This window comes from Pezoporus wallicus, unplaced genomic scaffold, assembly GCF_028554395.1.
Source record: "Pezoporus wallicus isolate ANWC-B61680 ecotype Strahan unplaced genomic scaffold, APGP_CSIRO_Pwel_v1 contig_8188, whole genome shotgun sequence".
Lineage (NCBI taxonomy): Eukaryota > Metazoa > Chordata > Aves > Psittaciformes > Psittacidae > Pezoporus > Pezoporus wallicus.
The window spans coordinates 2,648,867-2,676,775 of record NW_026640104.1 but is presented as its reverse complement, the minus strand read 5'-3'; the positions used below and the strand labels follow the sequence as shown (position 1 = coordinate 2,676,775).

At 41.7% G+C, this 27,909-nt stretch overlaps 1 protein-coding gene across 1 annotated transcript; it reads left to right on the top strand.

Moving 5' to 3' along the window:
- Window positions 1-1,534: 1,534 nt before the first annotated feature.
- On the top strand, window positions 1,535-26,607 carry SEC23IP (SEC23 interacting protein). The gene is given in 20 exon segments (XM_057417381.1): window positions 1,535-1,725; window positions 1,727-2,018; window positions 6,732-7,258; window positions 7,733-7,928; window positions 8,428-8,621; window positions 8,941-9,030; window positions 9,976-10,096; window positions 10,426-10,515; window positions 10,677-10,818; window positions 12,040-12,248; window positions 12,895-13,013; window positions 13,590-13,757; window positions 14,137-14,232; window positions 14,785-14,991; window positions 15,595-15,750; window positions 16,487-16,589; window positions 17,428-17,613; window positions 19,133-19,295; window positions 22,795-22,894; window positions 26,041-26,607. Coding segments are annotated over 19 exon segments (3,324 nt in total). The 5' UTR covers window positions 1,535-1,542; the 3' UTR covers window positions 22,877-22,894; window positions 26,041-26,607.
- The last annotated feature ends 1,302 nt before the right edge of the window (window positions 26,608-27,909 follow it).

Here is a 27,909-nt window from a genome sequence, read left to right as displayed (position 1 = left end):
AAGGCCACCACTAAACCATGTCACCAAGGGCTTCATCTACATGGTTTGTGAACACTTCCAGGGACAGTGACTCCACCACTGCCCTGGGCAGCCTGTTCCAATACCTGATTACCCTCTCTATGAGGAAATTGTTCCTAATATCCAGTCCAAACCTCCCCCGGTGCAGCTTGAGGCCATTTCCTCGTCCTATCACTTGTTACTTGGGAGAAGAGGCCAACCCCACCTCACTCCATCCTCCTGTCAGGCAGCTGTAGAGAGTGATAAGGTCCCCCCTAAGCCTTCTCTTCTCCAGACTAAACAACCCCAGAGAGGGGGTTTATAAGCAGCAGTTCAGAAACTTGTGGTGCACAAATGCTCACCGCAGACACAGCGGGCAGGGCAGGATTTAACACCTTCAGAATTGACAGCATTTGTCAGCTCCTGCCATCTACTGGCTTGTACTACAAATAGGCAGCATTCAGCAGTCATGGCCCAGGGCGAAGCAGCGCGCTGAAGTCAAGTGGATTCGCTTCTCCGGTTTCAGTCAGGATTTTAAATCTTTGCTTTACACGGAGATTAAACCCAATTCAGATGCAAATAACGGCTCCCAAAGTGAAAGCCTAGAATTCGTAAGTGTACTTATCGCCAAAAGGAAGTACTTCTCAAAAGCATATCACTGCAATAATCGAGAGATAAAAAGAACTAAACTAAAGTAAAGAAGAACTTTAAGAGAAGTGCAACTCGGAAAGAATAAAAGTCTTACCCAGTTAGTAGCGTTATTTTCTTTTAATTTCTCCTTGAAGTATTCGGTTACCTTCTTTTCCCAATCAGAGTTTGGAACATTTTGGGCTATAAACAAAACACATTTACGTGTGGATTAGCATCACATAAACGACGTCTAGTTGCCATACTCCTAACACAGCACCCAATTTAAACATTTCCTTCTATTCTGGGCAATTGACTGCATTTTAGACTACTTCATGCCTCTCATAAATGCACTAACTTCCTACCCTATACCTTTATAGGCAAACCGAGATGAATATAGCTATTCTTAGAAACGAAGGAAAGCTCTGAAACACGCCAGTACACCCAGCCAGAAGTAGAGGACGTAAGGTACCACTGCTTTACATTCACTGCGGAAATCGTATGTAGCTAAGATCAAGCCCAGAAACAGCTTCAGCTGCTGGCACTGGTAACACTACCACTGATCGGTATTCCATGTAGCCAGCACACGCTGTTCCCGAAGCCCAAAAGATGCTGAGTTTTCTTTTTTAACCCTGCCCGGCCTGCCAAGCCGCGGCAGACATCGCGGGTGAGGTACCCGCTCGGCGCCAGGACAGGACCCGCAGCCGGCAGCCTTCAGAGGCCTCGGGCAGGCGGGGAAGGAGAACGCGGCCACCCGCAGCTGCTCGCCGTCCCCGCAGCCGCGTCTCCATCCCCGGCCTCGCCGATCTCCCGCCGCCGCCACCCCACGAGGGGAAGCTCCGTGCGGCCACCGCGCGGTTACAGGCGCCCTCCCGGCGCCGAGAGGCCCCGTCCCCGCCCTGCCCGCACTCACCGAAGATGCCCTGCACGATGCTGAAGGGGTTGTTGAGCCAGTCGGCCACACACGGCATGGCGAGGGCAGGCAAGGGGCTGCCAGCACCCTGCTGCCGCCAACTCCCGCTCGCAAGCTTAGCACGGGGGCTCTCCGCTTCCGCCCTCCTCCTCCTCCTCCTCCTCTTCCTGCGGCAATGGCGGCGCTGCCAGCCCCGGACCCGCCTTCTCCTCCTCACCCGCGCGCGGACAGGCCGTGAGGGCGCGGCGCCGCCGCCGCCATCTTGAAAGCGGGCAAAGCGATGAGGGCGGAAAGGGCGGGGATGCCGTGAGGGAAGGGACGTGGCCGGGTGCAGCCATGGCGGCGGCGAAGCCTGGTGTGACGGGTGCTACCACCAATTTGCTCTTTTCTTCCTCCGCTACCGAGTTCAACTTCACCGTGCCCTTCATCCCGGTCAGCCAGGCTCCGGTTATACCGCCGGACTCGGCTCTCCTGGCAGCCGGTAAGGGAGGGTGCTGAGGGCTTGCTGTGAGAGAAGTGGAGGGGCACGGAGGGGTTGTCGCGGGACCCGGGCGAAGCCCTCCGTACCGCTGGATAACGGGCTTGAGGGGTCGGTGGGAGCTCTGAAGGAGCCGAGCTGGGGCCTGCCCAGAGCGGCTGCGGGTCTGCCTGGCGTCTGGGCCCGCTACGTGTCGGTTAGACCTTCATCTTGTGTCCGAGGGGCTCCCGGAGCTGGTTGTCACCGGCGGGCGTTAATGCTTCAGGGAGGATAAGCTGCCTGAGGTGTGCGCGTCCGGCTTTCCTGAGCGTATGTCGTGGCTATGTGTTTGATCTCTAGCTCTGTGTGTAAGGATAGCAGGACGGTTATCGTGTTTTCAGTTCATTGATCAGCGTGTTTGTTTCAGCAGTTAAAAGCTGACAGAACTTGAGGGGTGTATTTAATGGGTTTGGTTTTTTAAGCTCCTCTTGCTGTCCGTTTTCCCTGTGTGGAATTAGTGAGTTAAAGAGGTACTTTCTTAGTACAAGGTTCCCTTGCTAATTTAAACGTGGCTTTAATATCCTTACCTTCTAAATCCTTAATGGTGTTGCAGTCTAAAAACCTGATGCCCTATGGAGAAGGACTTGGGGGTGTTGGTCAGTGAGAAAATGAACATGAACCGGCTTCAGTGTGCGCTCGCAGCCCAGAAACCAACCGTATCCTGGGCTGCATCAAAAGCAGCATGGCCAGCAGGTCGAAGGAGGTGATCCTGCCCCTCTACTCTGCTCTTGTGAGACCTCACCTGGAGCATTGTGTGCAGTTCTGGTGTCCTCAACATAAAAAGGACATGGAACTGTTGGAACAAGTCCAGAGGAGGCCACGAGGATGATCAGGGGACTGGAGCACCTCCTGTATGAAGACAGGCTGAGAAAGTTGGGGCTGTTCAGAAGAGAAGGCTGCATGGAGACCTCATAGCAGCCTTCCAGTATGTGAAGGGGACCTATAGGGATGCTGGGGAGGGACTCTTCATTAGGGACTGTAGTGATAGGACAAGGGGTGATGGGTTAAAACTTAAAGAGGGGAAGTTTAGGTTGGATATAAGGAGGAAATTCTTTCCTGTTAGGGTGATGAGGCACTGGAATGGGTTGCCCAGACAGGCTGTAAATGCTCCATCCCTGGCAGTGTTCAAGGCCAGGTTGGAGAGAGCCTTGGGTGACATGGTTTAGTGTGAGGTGTCCCTGCCCATGGTAGGGGGGTTGGAACTTGATGATCTTAAGGCCCCTTGCAACCCTAACTATTCTATGATTCTGTGAAATAGTTTCAGAAAGGAAAAGACTTCTGGAAATTCATTCGGTCTGAGACTAAAACCTTAAGCATTAAGAATACGTCTAGAAGTCAGATAATCTAAGTTTTACTGCATTGGTATCTGTTGAGTCCAAAATCCAAGTCATTATTTCAGCAGTGTTATATCTTAGCTGTAATAAGTATTAATGCAGATGGAAATCAGTGGAGTACATCTATGTAGATGTAATAAAAAGTTTGCCAGATATGGCTTTGAAACACTTTTTTTGATAAGCTACATTTTTTTTGGGTGGGAGGGATAAAAGCGTTACGATACTTGAGGTATTTGATAGATGGTTTGTTACCACTTCCATTATGCAATCCTAGTACTTTTTCTTTCCTGCACATATACATTGTTTCTCATTTAAAAACAAAAGTAATTTTGAAGTGCCTGTCTGGCCAGTGGCTTTGCACAGGCAACTGCCTTGTTGCAATTTCCTGAAGACTTAAAAGCTACCCAGGAAGAAGATCCAGTGGGATTTCATTAATGTGGTGTATCACGTACTCTCCATCTCACTTTAAATTTGATCAAATGAAGATTCACAGGTTTGCAGCTGGGGTGAATTTCAGTGCTGGGGGTTGTGCTACCTTCATGTGCTATCCGAGTAAGGCCCCTGTCCTGTTAAATGTTCTGTTTCTGTAGCCCACTGCACTCACCAGGGATCTGGCTGTGTAGAACAGTTTGCCTCTTGAATTTACATTACATTTCCAAGAATGTTTATGCTTTGCAGTTTGAATTCTTACCTGTGAGGGTGCTGAGGTGCTGGCACAGGTCACCCAGAGAAGCTGCAGCTGCCCCATCAAAGGCAGTGCTTGAGGCCAGGTTGGAAGGGGCTTAGAGCAGCCTGCTCTAGTGGAAGGTGTCCCTGCCCATGGCAGGGGGTTGGAACTGGATGAGCTTTAAGGTCCCTTCCAACCTGAACATTCTGTGTTTCTGTGACAATAGAAAATACATTCCCTGGCTCAGGTGTGGGTGAAGTAACCAATATACTGATTGTAGATAGAGAGGAGTATTCCCAATGAGGAAGTGGGCTAATGTCACTTATGGTTGTCGGGTGACAATCTGTGAATGACAAGGTTCAACCGTGTATAAGGAGGGATATACAGGAGGTTGGCACAGTCACTTTTGAAGGCAGCCTGTTTTATGTATGGGAAGAATACTGCCTTTGTATGTCCAAGATGTATACTCGTAGAATATTTTTAAATGTGTATGAAGTGCTTGTTTTTCTGCCAGTCTGGATTTATGTTGTAACACAGGCTTTGAAAAACTAGAGACAGGTGAAGTATGAAGTAATGAGTTGAAAAACTGTGTGTGGGGCGTGTGTATGTATGCACATAGAATTTTTGTATTTGCATAGCTTTTTCAAGGAAAGATGTAGTGAGACTAAATCTCTAAAACCTAGCTGAAATTGGAGAACAGGTGTTTTGTGAATGGGCACTTAATAAAGCCCCAAACTCTTCAGCACATTGCTATGTGTTTATTGTGATTTGAGATGGTGAATTGCCTATTCTGCAGTTATTTTGGAAAGCTGAGATTCATAGAATCATAGAATAGTTAGTGTTGGAAAGGACCTTAAGATCATTAAGTTCCAACCCCCCTGCAGTGGGCAGGGACACCTTACACTAAACCATGTCACCCAAGGCCTCGTCCAACCTGGTCTTGAACACCGCCAGGGATGGAGCATTCACAACCTCCCTGACACTTCAAGTGTTCAAAAACTGTGTAGATGAGGCCCTCAGTGACATGGGTTAGTGGTGACCCTGGCAGTGCTGGGGTAACGGTTAGACTTGATGATCTTAAAGGTCTTTTCCAACCGAGTTGATTCCATGATTCTATGAGAGTGTGGCACGCAGTATGCTTCTCTCTATTCTACAGTGTTTATACAGAATGAAAGAAAGAATAATTTTATTGTTTAGCAGTTGATACCTTTTATTTAGTATAAATGGCTTTTCTGGCGTGTAGTTGGGAGATAATCCATAGGCCTGGCTTTGTAGTGTTCTTTGCTTATAAGTAGTTTTATTATGCTCCATGTCATGGCTCACACACATAGATTTTGGGTTTTGTTCCTCAAAGTGGGATAAAATGTTATAGGTGAAAGTAAGGAAAGTTGGCAAATTCAACTGATGCCTCAAATTTCCAGTCTGAAAAGACTTCTAAGTAAAAGATGATTAAAATAGTCCTTTTTACTCATGCTGCTTTTATGATTAATTAATTAGAACAGCAGCTTCCTAGGGAGACTTCTCTGTGGATTCCCCTGTGCTCCCTTGATGCTCTACGTTACAGTTCTGTTGGCTGAGGATAATGACATTTGTTACTGGCTTCTTGTAGCTTCAGAGATGCTTGGCCTCTGGCTTTGGCAAGGGATGAATAATGGAGAAGCAGTGATAACTCTGTGGTTTCTTCCCCACAGCCTGGGGATTATCTGATTGCCAGAGCAGATAACACCACACTTATGACTTCTGCAGATTGTACTGGTGCTTGCATGGTGCTGTTCCCTCAGCAGGCAGGCGGTGATGCTCAGACATCACAGGCTTAACTGAGGTTACTGTGAGACCTATGATAATGTCAAACCACTTTTTCTTCCCCAGTTGTTCCTAGGTTACTACAAAGCAGAAAACCCGGATTGACCAGGACCTGGTTTGTGTATATTCTCAGTATGAAGTGGTAGTCATGGCCTTGCACCTTTCACCTTTTAAGCCCACTCTTGAACTTATGCAGAATGGGGACTTATTTTCTGTGCCAGTCTAGAGTACTATTTTCAGAGAGAACTGGAGTCTGTCATGCTCATCAGTAACTTGGAATGATGAGTTATGGCCACCTTGCAAGTCAAATGAGAAACCTTGTGAGGGATCTTGCCTGAAGGAGCAGGCCAGGATGGATTTGTTAACCAATAGGTTTGGCATATTTGGGAATGTCCTTAAGATCTGCTTTTGAGTTTGATCTTGGAAGTCTAGAAATTAAGAGTGTAAACTCCTATGCTTAGTAACTATTTTCATAGTGAAAGGAAATGAACCAAGGCTGCTCTTGCATTTATTTGGTAGGCATAGGGAAATTGGAGGGGATTTTGGTGCCCTGGAAGCACGGATCCTTGCCAAGTTGGCTTGGAAAGGTCCTGTTTTCAGTCATACTTTGGTCTCTTATTCCAGGTTTTTAACTTTTGTTGCTTTATCTGGGTTCACTGAGTGACTGTTATGGTCCATTTTAAATGTTCTTGAAGACTTGGTATATTTTGTTTCCTTTTACGATGTATTTAATTGTCAAGTACATGTAAGCTTTGTAATCCTTCTGACTTTATGGGGACCAACAGAGTTTTGGTAATAGTTGATAATTACAGAACATTTTGACTACATACGCTAGCTCCCATTATAGCTGTAGTTATCTTTGTGTTTTTGCAGATGATTCTGCAGATGTTGGTGAAGAGGACAGCTTCTTGGGTCAGACTTCTGCCAGCCCCAATCCACCACAGACTTTCAACTATTTCTCTCAAGTACCTAGTAGCAGTGATCCATTTGGAAGTATTGGGCAGCCACCCTTAACAACTATTGCACCACCTGTTGGAGCACCAGCCTTCTCCAGGCCTTCAACTTCATTTCCACTTGTTTCTGGGTCACAGGATGGGCAAAATGCCTTTTCACCACATATTCCACAGTCACAATCCTCTTACAGTGCACCACCTGCTTCCCAGGTGGGAATCACAGCATATCAGACTCCTCAGCAGAGCTGTCCTCCACTTGCAAGTGCATCTACTCTTCCCCAGGGAACATCTCAGCAGGGGTATAACCCTTACCGGCACACCAGCCTAAGCAGCAGAGCTAACCCATACCTGACTCCACCACAGCTGCAACAGAGTCATCCTGTTCAACCTCCATGCTCTGTGCCACCTGTCCAGATGTATCAGACACCTCCAGGGTCATTGACACAGGTACAGAAATCATTCCTGATGGCCTGTTACCAGAACAAACCAATTCAAGTCACTTTCCTCTCTGAATTGTGTCTTTTTGTCTTCTGAAGATTTTTTTGAACCATTTCTGATGGCAAAATCTTTTCGCTAGAGCTAGCTGCTTTAGGAAAACTCTAATCTTTGAAGTGAGCATACCCTGAGGCTGTAGCTAGGTGAGCAAATCCAGGTGGTGAAGTTCTGTTGCTCTTTTCTGGCTGTTACTGAGTTTGCTGCTGTTTCAGCTGTGTGGCTGCTTTGTGCCTCTGCTGTAAATCAGGTCAAATTGAGCCATTTGCAAGGTATGAGCTAAAAAATTGGTTCCCCATTCATTCTGGTAGTGATATTGAAGAAGAAAAAAAGAAAGTTAGAAGTAAAGGTTGTGTTATGTAGAGCAAAGTATAGATCAGTTCCGTAAAAATGATGAGATTAAGGTGATAAGCCCATGTGTATTTTCAGTTTCCAGAGTCTCAGTCAGAGCTCTCAGCTCCCAGGCCTTCAGGTTCACTGGTGCAGGCACCTCCTGCTTTGCTGCAGAACCAATATGAGCCAGTTCAGCCCCATTGGTTCTACTGTAAGGAGGTGGAGGACAAGCAGGTGTGGATGCCATTCAGCATGCTGGATTCTGCAAAACTAGAGGAAGTCTATAACTCCGGTAAGTTGTGTCTTACTCAAAGATGAACAGGACTAGAAGGAAGATATTAGAGTAATGCCATGTATGAGAGTATGATATGGCGATAATACTTAATACTAATACATGTCTGAAGATGTATTTTGTGCCACCTAATTTATTTAGTTTACATTATGTGTTGCTTGATGCTGTCATTTTGTGAAGGTGTTCTATGCCTAGTGGATATCTCATTTTTATGTAGAACTCCTTTGTTATTTGTCTTGGTTTGCCTTCTTGTTAAACTGTCAGCTCTGGAATAAGCATTTGTATCTGGGAGTTCAAAACTTTTTGCTGTGTACAGAAGACATGTAAGTGTTTTAGAAGCAACATGGTGGTTGCCTGATACTATGAAGCTTTTCTTCCATGTTGTAATTATCTGTCTTAATGGCCTAATACGTATAACAGAAGTGAGTGGGGTTGGGATGAGACGGAAGAAAGATTTGTACATGTTAGTATTGTAATAGAGTGTGACTTTGTGTCGTAGTCCAGCCTGATCCTGAGAGTGTGGTTCTGAGCACTGACGGGGGACGCTATGATGTGTACCTGTATGACAGGATGAGGAAAGCTGTCTACTGGGATGAAGAGCCTTCTGAAGTGAGACGCTGTGTGTGGTTTTATAAGGGAGACAAGGACAGCCGGTTTATTCCTTACACTGAGGATTTTAGTGACAAGCTAGAGGTTAGTGTTACCTTTAGATAAATTTCACTAAGTACTTGATAGTTCTTTGTATTTATGACTTTAGAAATACCTCCTTGTGTTTCATTAAAATGACTTCCAGAATGCACTCCCTGGAGTATAAGTAAGCAAATCCTGCACAGGGCAGTGGCTAGAAGGCCTCATTACTCATACACTGCTGAGATCTAAAATCAACTTGTGTAGGGCTTCATATAATTGCCATCACTTTGCTTATACAAACTTAATATCACAGATGATGCACAAGGCCAAGAAATAGTTTGAGAAAGCATACTGACTTTGTGTAACTTGTTTACTGTTTCAGGCAGAATATAAAAAGGCTGTCACTACAAATCAATGGCACCGGCGACTTGAATTCCCAAATGGGGAGACAATTGTTATGCATAATCCTAAGGTAATGGATTTTGGCAGTGGATTCTCACAGGATTCATTAGGGGTGAATGAGCAGGTGGATGGCAGCATAAATTGAATGCAGTCTTGCTTGAAACGTACTTGTTGATTGTTTTGTGTATGTGTGCATTAAAGATGATGAAGTTTATAGAACACTGAACTCCTGCTTGTTTCAGTGTGCTGTAGGTTATTAAAAGATGATGCTTTTAAAACCTAAGAGAAGTAAGGGTTTGCATAGTCAGTGTTTCAACTGAGCATCAACTGGCAGCAAACAGGAGGCATTTTGAATTGGTTTAACCTCAGACAGTCTGTATCAAATGGAAGGTAATTTAGACTAAGAGCTTTCATGTGGAGAAGAGCATTAATCTAACTACAAGGTAATTAGTTTGGGTATCTAAGCCACAAGAAGTTTCCACTGCAAGCAACCATTTTTAGGCCATAAGAAAGTCTAGCAAATAAAGCTTTTAAAGTTATTCTAAATACTTTGCCATCAGTCTCATGGGATTAAAACTTGGACTTCAGCCTTGTTGACCAATGCTGTTAACTGTTCACTTATCACAGATGCAGTAATAATAAATAAATTCTGTCCCTTGGATTATTTTATCATGGTTGCTCCTTGTTTAGACACTTAATAATGCTGGTTGAGGAGTTCTGTCCAGTAAAACCTAGAAAAGGAGTGCTGAAACCACTTGATGTCATATTTATGAGTTCAGACTACGCTGAGTCAGTGAAAGTCTTACCTCACTAGTGGCAGTGAAGCTGTCATTGTCACAGGGAATACCCTTAGGGTTTGCTAATGGTGTTTTCTGCATATATACAAAGTAGTTGAATCTCAGGTGCAAGGTAAAGCAATCAAGCAAAAAGTGTCTCAACCCATGCAATGCTTTCAGACTAATAGTATGCATCATAAGGTTTTCTTGTGCTTATAATTGGACAATATGTTTTTCAGGTCATAGTCCAGTTCCAACCTGCCACACCAGATGAATGGGGCACCTCTCAGGATGGTGCTCAGGCAAGACCAAGGGTAGTAAAGCGTGGAATTGATGATGACCATGATGAAATTCCTGATGGTATGTAATTGCTCTACATGGGTCTGCAGCTTGAGCAGTTAGTTTGGTTCTGTGCAAAGGTAGTGCACAAAGGACAATAGTGGGTGGAGTGTCAATGCACTGTTCATGCTTAGAGTCTAAAGATTAAAGTTATTCCTCAATATAAGCTGCCTGAAAGAAGTTACCTGTTTTTTTTTTAATTAGAGAAGTCCTGTGGGCTATGTTATGTCCTGAACCATGTTGTATGAGAAGCTTTAGAAAGCAAGTATATCTTAAAGTTGCTGGACTGTAAACTCTACCACTGCAGTACACACTAGTATTCTGATCTTTTTTCTTTCCTTTGTCTACAGGAGAAATGCCCCAAATTGACCATCTGGTATTTATGGTTCATGGCATAGGTCCTGTATGTGACTTGAGGTTTAGAAGTGTTGTTGAATGTGGTAAGTTTTTGCTTGCTTAATGAGCACTTGTATTCTTAACTGTTTAAATGTGGGTCTCTTGTATTCACATAAGCATGTCTTTGAGGAAAACCAAAAGAGAATATTTATGTGTTATTTGAGTACTGGTACTATTGGATTTTCATTACTATTCTTCTCTATAGTTGACGATTTTAGGACTGTTTCTCTGAAGTTGTTACAGACTCACTTTAAGAAGGCTTTAGAGGAACACAAAGTGAGCAGGGTGGAATTCCTCCCAGTTCACTGGCATAGTTCTCTGCACGGAGATGCAACAGGTGTAGACAGGTGAGTACATTGCTTAATGTTGAGAACTTTGTAGAAGCTGCATCCTTATCTTTTTGATGAGGTGTATAGGGAAAGCTGAAAAGGCATGTGGAGTATTTTCTCTTGTTAATTTTCATGCCACTGGGTGACAGGATGCATATACACACTGTTTCAGCACTACATTTTCATGGAAGTGGCTAATGCATTGATAACATGATGAGTGTGTAGAGGTAGTGACAGTAAGTATGAGATGCTGAGCACGAAGACATGTTGTCCAACGCAGCTATGTACAGTTTGGAGTGAAGAACTTTCTCTCCTGTATCTTCTGCAGTCTGATTGGGTCTGACCTGAGGAGATGAGATGTTAGTGTTCTCTTCCTGAAGAAGGCATTGAGCCCTCTGTACAGTCCTAGAGTAGTATCTGAATTAGGATTAGGCAGTGAAGCTGAGATTAAGATTATTTTACTTCATTTCAAAATAAAATTAAAAAAATATCTATATTGGTTAGGAGTGTTACAATATTTTAAGATCTATTTTAAAAGCACTTCTTGGAACCTATCCCTTTGCTGCTGCTTGACATTTCAAACTGTTTTCTCTTGCTCAAAGATGGGGAAGTAGAAATTGTGAAGGTAGCAACCTGTACCGCTTAGAGCGCACGCTGGTGTTCTCCAGGCTGTTGTAGCTCAGTCAAGTCGTACTGCTTTCCTAGAAGCTTAGTCTTTTTTTTTTTTTGATTTGAACTCTGCATTATCATGAGGAAGGAGCTTTATTCTATGAACCAAACCAGGCAATGCTATCTAAGCAGTCTCAGTTCTCTACCAATTCCAGCTGTCTTAACACCAGGCAAGCAGATGTGATGCCTGGTGATGAGAATTATGTTGCCTGTTTCTTCAATTTCATCTTCAATTTTTACATGCAAGTTCTTTTTTCATCCACTTTGACCAATCTGGTCACAAAACTTCCTGTTTCTAGATAAGAGCAGTGTTGAAACAGAGAAGAGTTTATTTCAGGCATCCCTTCAGACTGGAGGGGAAAAAGGAAGCTGTATCTTTCTCAAATACATATAATCAGCAGATAGCTCTAACATATGAGGATGCAATGTTATGCTTTATTTAATGTCTGTAGATCCCATATCTGTGCTATTTATATTGCAGTTCCACTACCTGTCATTTCCAGAGTTAACAAAGTTTGTATCTGCATTTCTTTAAAGGCATTCATGTTTCTAATGATTTTGTGTTACTAGGAACATAAAGAAGATTACTTTGCCTAGCATTGGACGCTTGCGGCACTTCACCAACGAAACCCTGCTCGACGTCCTGTTTTACAACAGCCCCACCTACTGCCAGACCATTGTGGACAAAGTGGGGCTGGAAATGAATCGTTTGTATGCCCTATTTGTGAGTCGTAACCCAGACTTCAAAGGAGGAGTCTCTGTGGCTGGCCACAGTTTAGGTAATTCTCTTAGGAACCGATCTGGGATAAAAACAGCATCCCTACACTAAGGGAAGTGAAGCCTTCATTAAGCATAAGGCTAAAATTAGCTGTTGGGGGTGGCTGTCTTTCAGAGAATGGCTGATTAAAGTCAATAGCTCTCAATACCTAAGCTCATTAAGCTTTGAGAGAAGGTTAGGTACTTCATGTATGCATGCATTTCCCATTCCCCTTTAGCTTCCTACGTGAAGACTTAGTGTCTATTTTGTGTTTAAAAGTTGACAGGTTACTTGGTGCCATGGTAGGTGGGCAACTTCTGTATCTCAAAACCCTCACTTAGTACAAGTAAGATGATTTATTTTTTTTTTTTTTAACATAGATTGTTATAACGACGTGACATAGTGGTTGGGGCTGGAACTTGTTTGGCAAGCAGTCTAAGATGGTTAAATAAAGAAAGTTTGATAACGGTAACTATGTGAAGCATGAATGAGGAGGGGAAAAAAGGTTTGTTTCTTGCTGAGAGTGATCATGTCCAAGTTAATATATAGGTATTTTAGTTTGAAATACCATCAATCTATATGTTGCTACTGCATATAAATTTTGCTTGGGATTTAGTGACAGGAAAATCTGACCTTTTTCTCAAAGCAACTTTAATTCCTGTTTCCAGGTTCCTTAATTCTATTTGACATATTGTCTCATCAGAAGGACTTGGCATCATCAGTAAATACTGGACCATTCTCTGATGTTAATGGGACTGGAAAGGATGTGGCTGGTCATGATAAACAGGTAATGTCTGTATGTTAGTCTTTCCAGGCAAATGGTTCTGATATTTTTCAGCAGCTTTCTTGAGTTTTAAGAATTTATTAGCTGAAATACAGTTGTGGTTCTGATAGTGTATTTTAACATGGGAACGGAAATGTGCAGTTCTGTAAATATTTTCAATCCTCAGGACAAACTATTGGCATCTCCTTCAAATTTGAAGAAGGGATTTGATCAGAACATCAGCTTTGACCCTTGTGGAGATACAACTTGGTCTTAACAGTATCTGAATTGTAGGGTAGATGAGTAAAAGGGCAAAGAACCTATCTGTGTTCATACTAGAAACAGTGATGAGTTGTTTGATGAAAAGGAATATTTTTGAGTGTTGGAAAGCTCAAGAAACCTTTTGCCTCTTAAAAGTTACTGTGTATTTTGCTCATCTATTATTAGTGGAGAATCTGTATCCTGCTTTAGTGAAAATGGACATAAATTTATAAAGCTTATATTATAAAGTTTTTAAGATAAAGGAATTAAACTGTTTATCTTGCTGTACATTCATTTATTCACTTAAATGATGTGATTCTGTTTCTGTGCTGTTTTAAGATCACTGAAGATACCAGTTCCTTGGGCTCCTCTATTACTACTGGTGATGACCTTTGTGAGCCTGAAGTAGATGATGATGTTCCGACTTTGCAGAAGACTCTAGAACTGCTTAGCTTGTCAGAATATGCTAGCACATTTGAAAAGGAGAAAATTGACATGGAGTCTCTGGTACAATAATATTCACTTGACTTTTGGGGTTTATAGGGGTTTGTTTGGGGTTTTTTGTTTTAATTTGAGTTTAATGTACTATGAGGCATGAAGGCAGTTGCAAAGGTAAGAGAATTATTGCATGACATGAGGACTAATTGCTATGTGACTCTTTCTTTTTCTTAGTGTGGTGTATAACCCCCCCCCATTATGTTAAGGTACTTTGTATCGTGCCTCTTTTCTTGTAAATTCTATAGCTTTATAAAAATGTCTTTTCTAATTCATATGTCATTGCCAATAAGAAATCATATATAATGCTAGAAAAGTTACAAAGTAAGTGTTGATATGTGTTTGATTTTACTTTTTTTAATTTTGTTTTGCTTGGTTTGGGGTTTTTTAGCTCATGTGTACAATTGATGACCTGAAAGAAATGGGAATACCTCTTGGACCAAGAAAGAAAATAGCTAACTTTGTAAAAGACAGAGCAGCTAAGCAGGTAAACACACTTTTCAGGAATGAAACAAACATTGTTAAGCAAATGTAACTGAATTCCTTGCTATGGAGTAAAATCTGTTCTTTAACACACTTGGTAATATAGAATCATAGAATCACAGAATGGTTTGGTTTGGAAATGACCTTAAAGCTCATCCAGTTCCAATCCCCCTGCCATGGGCAGGGATGCCTCACACTAAACCATGTCACCCAAGGCTCTGTCCAGCCTGGGCTTGAACACTGCCAGAGGTGGAGTGTTTACCACTTCTGTGCTCAACTGTGCCAGTGCCTCACCACCCTCATTGTAAAGAATAACTTTCATATATGTAACTTGAACTTTCCCTGTTTTAGTTTAAACCCATTGCCCCTTGTCCTATTGCTACAGTCCCTGATGAAGAATACCTCTCCAGCATCCTTGTAGGTCCCCTTCAGATATTGGAAGGCTGCTATGAAGTCTCCATGGAGCTTCTCTTCTCCAGGCTGAACAGCCCTGGCTTTTGTTCACTGTGAAATAAACTTTTCTTTTCCCTCTGATTTTTGAAACTTTTCTCCAAAGGAACAAAAGAAGGCACTAGCAGAAAAGAAAGCAGTGCTAGCTGCCACGCTCCAAACTCACGAAGATGCCCAGAAAGCAAAAGAGACAGTTAATTCTGTCTCCTCTTCAGAGTCAGGTCAGCTGCATTCAAAGAGGAAGCTTCCAGTTGGTGCATCCGTTTCTTCAATGAACATTGACTATGAGTATTTTGAGGTTGGAACTGGCCAGGTGAGACTACATAAATTAAAATGATTCACTTGGAACAATCCTGTCCTTTTGCTGGGCTTCGTTTTCTTAATGTTGATGACTCTGCTGCTTCCCTTGTACAAAAGTTATACTTACACAGAACTTTACCCTTTGGTGGGAGGATTGGAGAAGTGGGTTAGATTAGTGAAAGCCAAACCTCTTATAACTAGAGTGTCACTAAAATTCATTTTCAGCAGTGAGTGAGCTGTAAACACAGTTTTGTTCCAGAAGCAGAACTGCCTGAATGAAATGATATTGAGTGGTCAGCCTAAACTGATCCATCTGTACTGTTACATTTAAGATTTACTTCAAACTTAACTTACAACCCAAACTTCAAAGACCTCCTGTTTCAAACATATGTTTGAGTTTTGTTTTTTTTTTTAAGTTTTCTTTAAGAATATTTTAGTATTAGATCATCAATATTCACTAGTACCAAGTTATTAGTGTGGAAGAGGGCAACAACTAAAACTGGTGGGAATTATTGTGAGCATGTGGTTGATTTAATGCCCTGCTTGTTTTTCCTTCCCAACTAAGCATGACTATCTGGCAGTCGTGAGAGATTACATATTGATTTGTGTCTGGTAGGTTTCTGTGGCTTACAGTTCGCTGGACTTTGAACCAGACATTTTCTTTGCTCTTGGCTCTCCTATTGGTGTGTTCCTTACTGTGAGAGGTGTGGAGAAGATTGATGAAAACTACAGGCTTCCAACCTGCAAGGGATTCTTCAATATCTATCATCCAGTGAGTAAGCAGTACTTTCGAGATTTGCTTTTGCTTGATGCAGATGAGACCAATGCAGAAGACTTAAGCTTTAACCTCTGAGCATTACACCTCCTGTTCCACTATGTACATTTCCCAAAACACCCTTTTAAGAAGAATTGACCCGTATGAAATATATATTCCAAATATCTGTGGTGTTTACTGCAAGAGGGAGCTGGCTACAGGTTCCATACCTAGCACTTTAGGTATGGGTTGGCTTGATAATATTTGCCATGTTCAACATTTTTTCTTCTCCCCATAAATGTCAAGCCCCTCTTGTAGATTTTTATGAACTGTTTTAGCTGTTTATAGGGCTCTTCTGAGTTTCCAGTTTGGATTCTGGGAAATTTGGAAATCCTTAGATATTTTTCAGTACATACAGCACATTTGTCCTCTTCTGTCCCATCTTCTTTGATAATTAAACAGTGGCATGTTGATAGTAATCACCAGAGTGCAAGAAAAGCTTGCTGTTCTTTCACTGTTGTGTTTTCTTCTTAGAATCTCTGTCTGTAGGAGAGTAAGTCTTAATTTATTAATAGAACCTTTTTAATTTTATGATCAAATAGTCATGAACTGAGTTTTTATAAAACTGAAATGGCACAGAATTCCAGAATGGTTCTCTATTCATAAATAAGGATTTTATTCTTTTTTTTTCTGAAATGTGATAATTAGAATGATTTTTAAGCTAACTAAATGTCAATGTGTTGTTTCTTCACAGCTTGATCCAGTGGCTTACAGGTTAGAGCCAATGATCACTGAAGACCTGGATTTAAAACCAGTTCTTATTCCACATCATAAAGGCAGAAAAAGACTTCATCTGGGTAAAAAGAAAACTTCTTTCATATATAGATCACATTCCTAATTTACTCATTTCCTTTAGGATATTGTAAAATTTCGAACGACTAATTAATGTTCTTGGATATCTGCCTCTGTTTTGCCTAAATATCAGAGGGGGATTCCTCCCAGCCCTATAAATTGGATATTCACAGTTGCATTCAGATGCAAGAATTGTAATTCCTCCAGATTTGAGCTTCTAAAGTTCCTTTTAAAAATGGAACAGTTGTGAGCCCTGATCTAAGAGATCCTGGTGGTCTTAACCAGTTACTGGGAAGAGCTCCTTCAGAGTTTCCCACCAGTACTGAATGGCAGCTTAGTTACTGGTGACACAGCTACTGAGCTGTAGCAGAATTCCAGGCTAGAGTTGTTTGGGAGTGCTTCTCTAAATCACTGCTACTGCAAGTGACTTTGGCAGGTCTTGTAGGCTCTTCTGCTCTGCTGGAGTTTGAAACTACTCTGTCTATACTCTTCCTTTAGTGTAGGGTGTTAGGAGTGATTGTGGGGGGTGGTGTTCAAGGATTAGTTGCTGAAGCTATTTCTGTGGACCCTTCTGAATTTGGAGGCTGTTGGACTGTTTCCTGTGCTAGTAGATTTTAACTCATTGACCCATTCAGTGAGAAATCAATGGTGCATTAATTCAGTTAATCCTTTTTGAATAGAATAGAGAAGCAAGAAACCCATGTTTGTGACATAGCAGCCTGTTTCTCAACAAAAGTCCCAATTATTAGGAAAAGCAGTGTTTCATCATTGTGGTTTTTGTTTATGATTTTGCATCTTTCTCCTATGGTAACTTCCCCCCCCTCCCTTTTTTTGCCTTCTTAGAGCTGAAAGATTCTCTCTCTCGTATGGGTTCTGATCTGAAACAGGGTTTTATTAGCTCTTTGAAGAGTGCATGGCAGACCCTGAATGAATTTGCACGTGCTCATACGTCTTCATCTCAACTGCAAGAAGAGCTGGAGAAAGTAGCTAACCAAATTAAAGAGGAGGAAGAAAAACAAGTGGTAGAAGGTATGTGGACACATCATGGTTTTTCTTCTAACTTGTCAATATCGGATGAGAAGAAACTTAAGTATCCTAGTGATGGCTTGCTTTTGGTTTTCCTGACCCTATTAAGGAGGCCTCTGTGCTAGGTGCCAGCTACCCACCAAAGCTGCTCTGTCACTCGACTGACCACGGAAGAGGAAATATATATCAAAAGCTCATGGGCTGCGATAAGGACAGGAAGAGATCACTCACCAGTTACTGCCAAGGGCAAGCCAGACTTGACTTAGGGGAACTAGTTAAACTTATTACCAATCAAATCAGAGTAAGGTAATAAGAAATAAGCTGAATCTTAAAACACCTTCTCCCACCCTTTCCTTTTTCTGAGGCTTAACTTCACTCATAGCTTTCTCTGCCTCCTCCTCCCCATTGGTGCAGGGGGGATTGAGGTTCATCAGTTCATCACACATTGTGTCCACCACTCCTTTCTCCTCAGGGGGGGACTCCTCACACTTCCCCTGCTCCAGCGTGGGGTCCCTCCCACAGGAGACAGTCCTCCGTGGACTCCTCCAACATGAGTTCTTCCCACGGGCTGCAGTTCTTCATGAACTGCTCCAGCATGGGCCCCTTCTATGGGGTTTAGCCCTTCAGGAACAAGCTGCTCCAGTGTGGGTCCCGTGCAGAGGTCATGGCTCCTGCAAGCAAACCTACTCCAGCACAGGCTTCCCATGGGGTCACAGCCTCCTTCAGGCATCCCCCTGCTCCAGTGTGGGCTACTTCTGGGACCGATCTACTGCTGTATTTTTTTTGTCTATTAGGAAAGGAGAAGTTAACTTTTACTGAAGGATATTTTAGGCTTAATTTTCTATAACCTTCCAACTTTCTGCTGGAAGGGCAGGTTTCTAAATCAGTTATGTTTTCTTTCTTCTTAGGGCAAATTAATACAAATAAGCATTTGTGAGATTTAATCTCTTTAGTAGTGTTCTGCTGAGGTTTGGGGATGAGCTAAGAAGCATTTAAGTGTGTACTTGAAAAGAAAAAAATGCTGTTGAAGAAAACAGTCTTAAGTTGGATATAAATATTACCCCTGATGACACCAAGGGCAAGTTTCCCAGTTGTGAATTAACTGTTGGTGTTTCATAATGCTGCCTTTGTTTATACTTACAAAACCAAAACATTCCTTCTAGTTTAAATTGAGGATACTGATTGACTCTGTGCAAAGAGGATGTAAAATGTATTATTTCAGGTTATTAACTTGTGGAATGACTGGGTCTGCTATGTATTAACACGGGTTTGGTTTTAAAATTGCTCAGCTGCTAATTTGTGAGCTGTTCTTCGAATACACTCTGTTTATACTCTTCTGAAAGAAATAAGCCTATAGTTCCAGTAACCTTTCTCAATTATGCAGGGGTGTGCTTGTCAGTTAAGGCTATTATTAATGTCTCATTGAAAGTACTTGGAAATCAAACCAGGGAAAATGGGTGATGTTTCTTGATTACAGTTAAGCAGGCTATGCTTGAGTTTAAATCTTAAACTCTAATTTCAGCTGAAAAGGTCACTGAAAGTCCAGACCCTCCAAAAGATGAAGATTATCAAGTGAAGGTTGGAATGTTAAATGGAGGGCGTCGGATTGATTATGTTCTACAAGAAAAACCAATAGAAAGCTTCAATGAATACCTTTTTGCTCTACAGAGTCATTTATGCTACTGGTAAGAGGGAATGCTTGGGATTCTATAACTACTGCTTGTCTGAGATAACTGTATATCTTTAAATGTTGGTAGTAACATGCCTGCCATTTATCTTGCTTCTATTGTCTGTTATTTACCTGTGACCAATTGACAATAGCTGCAATCATGTTTCCTATCTTGGTGTTTATGATGAAAACTCAGGTGACGTCTATCAAAAATCATGCCCTAGTATTTCACTTCAAGCACGTTTTGATGAAAATAATACAGATTTATATATACAGATCTATTTTTCAGGCTACTGCTGATTTGAGAAGGGTTGTAGAAGGACCAACCAATTATAAAGCAACCAGAACAGGAGCTGTTCCAGTGGTCAGTGTGTATGCATATGACTTCAGTCCTGAGTTTTCTGGGTCTTTGAATTTAAACATTTGGAAAAGATGACTGCAGAGTTGGATAGAGTCTGTATCACTTAACTCTGAAATAGCCTCTTCTTTGGAAAGATGCTGCTTTCTTACACAGGCATACTGTAAAGATAAGTTCCGTAGAATCGTGGAATGCCAGGACCTTAAGGATCATCTGGTTCAACCTTACTGAGCAAGCATGACCTAGACTAGATGTCCAGCCAAATCTTCAGTGTCAAACACTGGGAAACCTCCCACTTCCTTTGGGAGATTATAAATTTGTTACACTCTGGATACCCAAGTGTTGTAAGATTGAGACAATTTGGGTATGAAGGTAAAAAGGGCATGTGTGACTGTGCAGCAATGCCAGTCTCAAGGCATCACACCTAGATGTCACTCTTAGCTAATCTAGTTCTGCTTTAGTACAAAGTAAATGCATTATCCTTTTCACAGTAAAGACATTGCACACTGAGACTCAAAACACATACCTTTAGCTACAGTCATTTCCAAAACAAGGAGAGCTCTGTGAGCATTTTGACAATGTACCTTTTCAACTATAATTCCTTCATGAATTGTTATATTAGACTACAGTGTGTAGTAAAACTTTATTACTTCCTTGTGTTGGAATGAAATTGCTCAGTACTGCTGCTTTGCTATCACATATTAACAAAAGAAATGAAAGAGAAAATGCACAGTGAAACTTCCTGTAAATTTGGGTGGTTCTGATTTACCACTTCTATACAGTGGTTGCTCGTATACAGCGCCATTTATAGAACGAGAAGCAGAGTTTGGTATTCTCATGTAGTCAGAGCTGTAGTACACCATTGCCTTATCTGGATTTGGATTTACTTTTTTTTAAGTGCTTACGTGTTTCAAATGAACATGAAAACCAGAAAGCCAGCCTTATCCTGAGCTGCATCAAAAGAATAGTGACCAGCAGGTCAAGGGAGGTGATTCTGCCTCTTCACTCAACTCTCATGGAACTCTCCCTGCAATCCTGCATCCAGCTCTGGGTCAGCAACGCAGGGGGGATGTGTTGAAGGATGTGGAGCTGTTGGAGTGAGTCCAGACGAGGCCATGGAGATGCTGCGAGGGCTGGAGCAGCTCTGCTTTGGAGCCAGGCTGAGAGAGCTGGGCTGGGTCAGCCTGGAGAAGAGAAGGCTCCTTAAGGGGAGACCTCAGAGAGCAGCTCCAGTGCCTAAAGGGGCTGCAGGAAACCTGGAGAGGGGCTTTGGACAAAGGGAATGACTTTAACCTGCCAGAGGGGAGACTGAGATGAGCTCTTAGGCAGAAGCTCTTCCCTGTGAGGGTGCTGGGGCGCTGGCACAGGGTGCCCAGAGAAGCTGTGGCTGCCCCATCCCAAGTTGGACAGAGCTTGGAGCAAGCTGCTCTAGTGGAAGGTGTCCCTGCCTGTGGCAGGGGGTTGAGACTGGATGAGCTTTCAGGTCCATTCCAAATCAAAACCATTTCTGTGATTCTATCACTCAAGTGGAGAAAGATGTAATTCTAATTACAGAAACCCTTTGCCCTTTTTAACAACGTGACAACATCTTTATATGTAATAGACAAGCTTGGTGTCAGTTGCTGAGCTGTACAGAAAGGTGCTGGCGAGGGAGGAGTGACTGGTCTCTTGTTTTGAGTTTAGCAGGTGCCGAACATGTTCTACACTACTTTTAAAGGTTTCGGTTTTCAATAGCTGAGAATTTTTAGAAGCAGGCATTTTTCCAGAGGTTAAAAGAAGGAATCGACAGCATTACCTGAAGAATCCTATTAAAGTATCAGTATCGCTCACATCCGTTGTTAAGCAGCCGGAGGAGTGGTTTTCAGGGCTATGGTACTGACGTGCGCTGGCACGGCTGAGCATTGAGCTTGGTCGGTCTCCCGATTAGTCTGTGACCTGGTGGTGGCAGTGCTGTTTCACGGGTGGAGTTGAAGGAGCAAGGAGTTCTTTTCCACAAGGCGGCAGCCGATCCTTGCTAGAGTTTACAAACCTGCTGCCTATAGCTTATTTTTTGGGCGTTCAAGTAAGGAAGCACAATGATTAATGACCAAAATGCGAACAAAGCTTCTGTGTTGATCCTTCTGCTTGCTTATTTGTTTACTCATTTAATAGCAGAGACCACCACGACATGTGTGACTATCTCTGTCCTCAATTGTGGATAATATCTGTAGCTCCTTGGCTTGCACATGTAACTCTTCAGTGGAGCTCTGTAAAATGATGTTCTTCACGTTTGGAGGATAACAGTTCTGACCAATCATCTAAATCGCCTTTACTGTCTCCCTATATAATTTCTTCTAAAATCCCAGGAAGCTGCCTTTACCTCCACCTTTGGAACTTTGCTATCATTTGCCTGTTTATCTTTGTTATTTTTTACAGGGGTTGTCTCTGTTTTATATTGGTATTGTTTTGAATAACATTTTATAGATGCATAAGATAAATCTGTGGATGTTCAGTTTAAATTCAGATAGCATCAAGCTTTGACTTTGAAAAGACGGAAAACAGCCACTTGGAAGTGTGGCACTTGAATTATATTAGGCTTTAAATTACTTGAGAGCTTCCTTTTTAGTGGTAAGGAAGAGATGAAGACTATGGTCTATTATATAGTCTATTTACAAGGAAGGGCCAGCCAGCTGGGAGAGAAGCATTAGAGTATTGCTGACAGAAGTGGCAAAGGTGAATTTTGACATTGGGCTGATAGATGCAGTAGCACAAGTAAAGGAAGAAAGCCTTGACAAGTAGAATGTATTCATGGTGGAATATATTCAGGAGCTCACTGCAGACAAAAAGCGATAGGTTATTTGAGGAAATTTAAGCCAAATGAGTAAGATCAAAGGAGTGAGTGGAGAAGGGGATTTTGAGTTGGAGCATGGTAAGTTAGGGAGGACAGAGTGGGGGTGCGAAATGCACTAAAGAAAGGATAGTAGAAATAATGCAAAGCTGATGAAGAATTGAGCTTGAAGGAAGTTGGTAGAGGTGATGTTCCTGAAAGATAAGTACCGGGGTAATAGGGTGCACAAACATTTTAGAGAGCTGGAGTGGGGTGAAGCATAGTTTACAAGAAATGAAACATGGGCAGTACTAACATAACACTTTTTCTTTCTTCTTCTTTTCTTCACAGGGGATCTGAAGACACTGCCTTGCTATTTCTCAAAGAAATATACAGGACTATGAATATCCAGCCTGAGCAGCCACAGCACTGATATATAGAAACATGAATTGTAAGTTTGTTCTAATATAACTTACGTACTCATACCAAACTCAGCTGCAACTTGGGTGTCTTTACATCTGGTTTTTCCTCTGAAGTTTAAATTACAAAGCAGGCAGCCAAAAAGTGTCATTTTGATGCCAAAACCAATTTCTAGACTTAAATGCAGGAGAAGTATTCAAGTTCTTCCCTCCTTCATTCCTGAAAGATACCTGATGTTAGAGTTTTTGGTATGGGAGAATAATTGGCAGTACAAGTATGTCAAAAAATATGACCTCTCTTTATCATGTTTCTCCCCTACTTCAGTCGTTCAATGAATATTCAAGCATAGGAAAACTTGATGATATTGGACATGATGAAACTCCATTTACAGTGAAGTAAATTAAAGGACACCAACAGTGTTCTGCTGTTATGCCTGCATTATTGTATTGGTTTGACTGCTTGTGCACATATATGCCAGGGAAGAAGTTGCTTGTCTCCCAAAAAGGTGTTAAAAATTAATATTGATAAACTACTGAATAAGATCTCTCTATGTGCCAGTATTTTATTATCTTTGTATAGCTTAAGAATTGCAGTAGAACAGATGAAATGACGTAACATGGAATTTGGTTCACTTTGAAAAGAAAGATGCAGTATAAACTGAGTATCTTAAATCTGAAATATACTTGCAGGTATTTTTAAGACCTGTGTTTCCTAACTGAGGATCTGTACCAGACTGCACCACTGGCTGTTGTAGAAAAGACTATACTCTCTTTTGAGAGGCATGGAGGAAGAAGTATGCATCTTGCCTTTTTGGAATTATACAGCATGATAGTTTCCAATGTATTTCTCCATTTTTTCAGAAGAACTGATAATGTCACAGTGCACAAATACCCAGTATGAAGAGAAATACTTGACATTTCAGGGGAATGTTCTAGATACCTTCAATGCTAGCATAGTTTTAGTAGTCTTTTGAAACACAGTGCTCTGATAGTCAGTTGATAGCATCTTTTTAAAGTGAAATGGCATAGCTGATCCAATGCAGTTTCGAAAGCATGGCCAAAAGCAGGAGGAAGGCAGTGTCTGGCTGCACAGCTGTGCCAGTGGTGTGTCAGTTATCACAGTGCCTTATGCAGAGTCTCAAGTCATAGCTGCGGAATATTTTTCTCTGCTTTTATCGATGACTGCTTAGGGTGAAAGCATGTGAAGTTTAGTGCTGCAGAAATAACTTTCAGTCTTGTGGAGGGGGGCATGGGAAGTGAAAATTTATCACCGCAGAGCTAAAAGTGGGTTTGTTGCTGGGATAATTCTATTTTTCATTGAGAACCACACAGTCAGAGGAAGGATTTGGAGGATGTCATGCAACAAAGCACAGTCAAGGAAGTCTCTGTGATTGTAATACCATATGGAATTGCTCAGAACTTCTCTTGACACTTCCTTGACTGAACAGCATTTGAGACTAGGATTCAGATCCCAGAGGCTTAAATGAGAGAGCACTTAGGGCCCACTGGAACATGCTTAATGACAGGTGGTACCTGGGGAAGGCTGCATGCTACAAGACTGGGATCTTTTTTATGTAAGAAGAAATGTCAAATATTACCATGTAAGTCTTCCAGCAGGGAAAAGAAACATTGTCCTTCTGTGGTAGGCAGCAGTCAGGTAAGGTTGGCATAGTTTCCTTTTTCCTTTAAGACCTTCAAATGTGAAGGGTGGTAGTGTGAAGGTAACGGATTATACAGCAGTGCATAGGACAGCAACAGCCACTTACCTCTCTAGAAGTAGAGTATGTGAAGAAACAGCTTCTCTCTATTGTGGGCTGCTCAAGGGAAAGAGTGAATGCCAAAGGCGGCTCTGGGCTCCGTATTCATGCTTTTCATGTTTTGAATGATGAGACCTGAGCACATCCGTGCTTTGACATTCAGAGCTGTCTCTTGCTGTGCAGCTTAATTTCATGGTGCCTGCTGTCAGCAGAGTGGAAGAGACAGAATCTACAGTATGCTTACCTCTTCCTGGGAAAGTTGATCTTAAAGGGATCTGCACTGTCCAAGAGCACCATGAGCTTCTTTGTGACTGTGGTAATTTAGCAGAGGCAAGCTAAGGGAAGGAGCTGTGTGTTTGTTTTTTTCTCTGGTCTGAGTTAGTTGATCCTTTTCCTTTGGAAGGATTAAGGGAGTTGACCAGTGTTCTTAAGAGCAGAAGAGGAATGAAGGTAGCCGCTGTACTTCATCACATGGAGGATGAAGTTTGAAAGCAGAGGGTCATTGCTGCATACAGTCTGTTGCACAGCATGTTTGTGTAGTGTTCTGTCTTGGGAGGTTTTTCTTGACATCTACTAGTAACTTACTCTTGGCTAAATTGAGTCAGTAGCATTAACTATCTTGGCTAAAATTACACGAGAAGAATTATTGCATTTAAAGCTGGTGAGTAGCTACCAATATCTGTTTGCTTCTAATCACTGATAAGAGAGTACCCATGGGATTAAAACCTTCTGAGTTGTTTTATTTTGTATAAGTGACTTGATTCAGCTCCTCTAGGTCATCTTAAAGGTGTTCTTAGTGAGCCAGTAATAAGGGGTTCCATATAAAGAATGTAGAGAAATCTTTGGGACAACTTGAACATGTAAATTGGAGTTTTATTTTTTTTGTATCTATTTTGGTTGAAAGGAAGCTAAAAACAGATGTTAAGTGACTTTTGCAAATGAGAACGTAGTCCTTTAGTAAAGCATAGCCATCGTTAGCATCTTTTGCTTAGATTGATAGGAGTATCTTTCACTGTCTTGGTTAGAATATCTGTTCAAGTCACTATACATTCTATTATTCCTATTTTTACAGCCCTTTTAAGAGGGCCCCAGGGAGGGAGGAGAGTGCGCCAGCATATTAAAGCTTGGATATATAAATTGTAGCATCTTTATTTCTATCTCTATTTAGAGTAGGATAGTTTCTTACCACAAGTTAAAAGAATCCAGTAGGTAATTACAATGTATAGTGATGACATCCTGTGAGCTTTCTGTTTGTAACTGATTGCCAATTTGTGTCCATAAAAAGTATATTGCAGAGCTTATTGTATTGAGTCTTCTTGAAATTGAATGTTGGCATATTTAATGTTATTAGTACTGCAGGAATAGAAAACTTGATATATTTCATATTTCCCATGTGTACATGTTCTGTTTTCTCTGCACAGCCATACCTGTTGCCCCGAGAGACCTGGTGAAAAACTTTGAACAGCACCTGGTGTTTTCGTAGGTACAGATGACAGCATAAGCATCAGACTCTTTTTCTGCCAGTTCAGAACTTGCTCACATTCTACCTTCTTATGTCCCTTCAAGCAAACTTACATTTTGAGATGATCAGCACTGTCATTCGAGAGATGAATGGAATCACCCAATGTTGACCTGAAATCAGTTTAATTGTACAGTTGCCATGTATAAAGTGATCGCCGAAGAGGGGGTTTGCTTTTGGCATGCAGATCATTGCTTCTCTCCTTCAGCTTTCCTGTCTCAGCTGGCTGTCAAACATGCTTTGCCTATCAAGGCATCATGTCCTTATTAAAAAGGACGTGTTGAGAAACAGCAAAAATCTGCTTTTCTTGATACATTTGTTCATCCATCTTTTAGAAACAAAGTGTAGTTGTAACCATCTTTAATACAGATTACACCAAACAGGTCATATCTACTAAAAACTAACATCCATAATAATTTTCTTACTGTTGTGTGATGGAGATTATTTTATAAAGACCTTTTTAAACCTCTATTAAGAGTTTTATTGTGTTGTTTTTTTTTTTTTAAGCAAAAATGAACCTTTGACTTTGAAAATGTTAGAAGCTTGTTACAGCCAGTTCAGTGTTCACCTCTCCTGAAATGAAGAACAATTTGAAACAACATTTTGATCTGGTAGTTAAAGTAATCTTAGAGAAACTAAGCTGCAGGTGCGAGAACTAAAACACCTTGACTTTGCAGTTTAATATCTCAGAGCAGTTAATGTAAATGGAGTAGTCTGAAGCTTATGGGTACTAGATAATGATGTAAATCCAGATCTGCAATCCAGACTCTGTTCTTATGTAATGAAATTGAGATGAGTTGAGTAGTATGAAATACTTTGAATACTGAGCTTCTGTAGCTTTCCTCTGGCTTCAACTGACGTGCGAACTGTGGCTTTTCTTAATATGAATGACCGAACCTTGCTGCTGACTATTTGCCTCATTATGTCAGTAAATGAATGCTGAAAGGCCTTTGGGTTGGTTTTTTTGGTATATGTAAAATACACAGTTTATATATTTTGGTTATAATTAAAAATACCTTATTTCCAGTGTGTATATATAATAAGGGTTTGTATTTCATCACCAAAAATAGGTTGGAAGGCACCTCTGGAGAGGTTACTTAGTCCAACTTGCGTGCTCAAAGCAAGAGTGGCTTAGGGCCATGCTCAAGGGTGGAGACATTTCTCCTCTCTGGGCTCTATTCTGATGTTTGACTGCTGTAATTGTAATTCTTTTTTCTAATACACAATTGCAATTTCCTGGTGGAGCTTACGTCTCTTGTCCTTTCTCTGTGCATCTTCAAGAATGATGTCTCTGTATTCTCCTGTACTCCCATGTTAGATAGTTGAGGACAGTAAGATTTTCCTGTTTGGCTTCTCAAGACTGAAGACTGCTGGACATCTTGCATTTTATCCAGAAAAAACATATTTGTATCTTTGTAAATCAACCTCTGAAGGCCAAGTTCCCTAGTCTTTACAACCCAACAGAAGACCATAAGCCTCAACCACTGGCATCCTTTTCATCTGAAGTATCATGGAGTGGAAGGTTGTACACATATTTATAATCTCTGTGCAATACTGACTAATTGATGAATATGCTTTAAATGCCTCTGATGGTGTCTGGTTCACTTTCTTCTTCTACTCTAGGTCTGATGGGCTGTGATACAGCCCCCCAGGTTAGGCAACAGCAGCACCTAGGTACAGTAAAATTCTCTGGGTATGTGAGAAGTGGTGCTGCATGGGGGACCCTGGCTGGCAAGGAGCTTATTTTGCAATGGAAGGATGCACAGGAGGA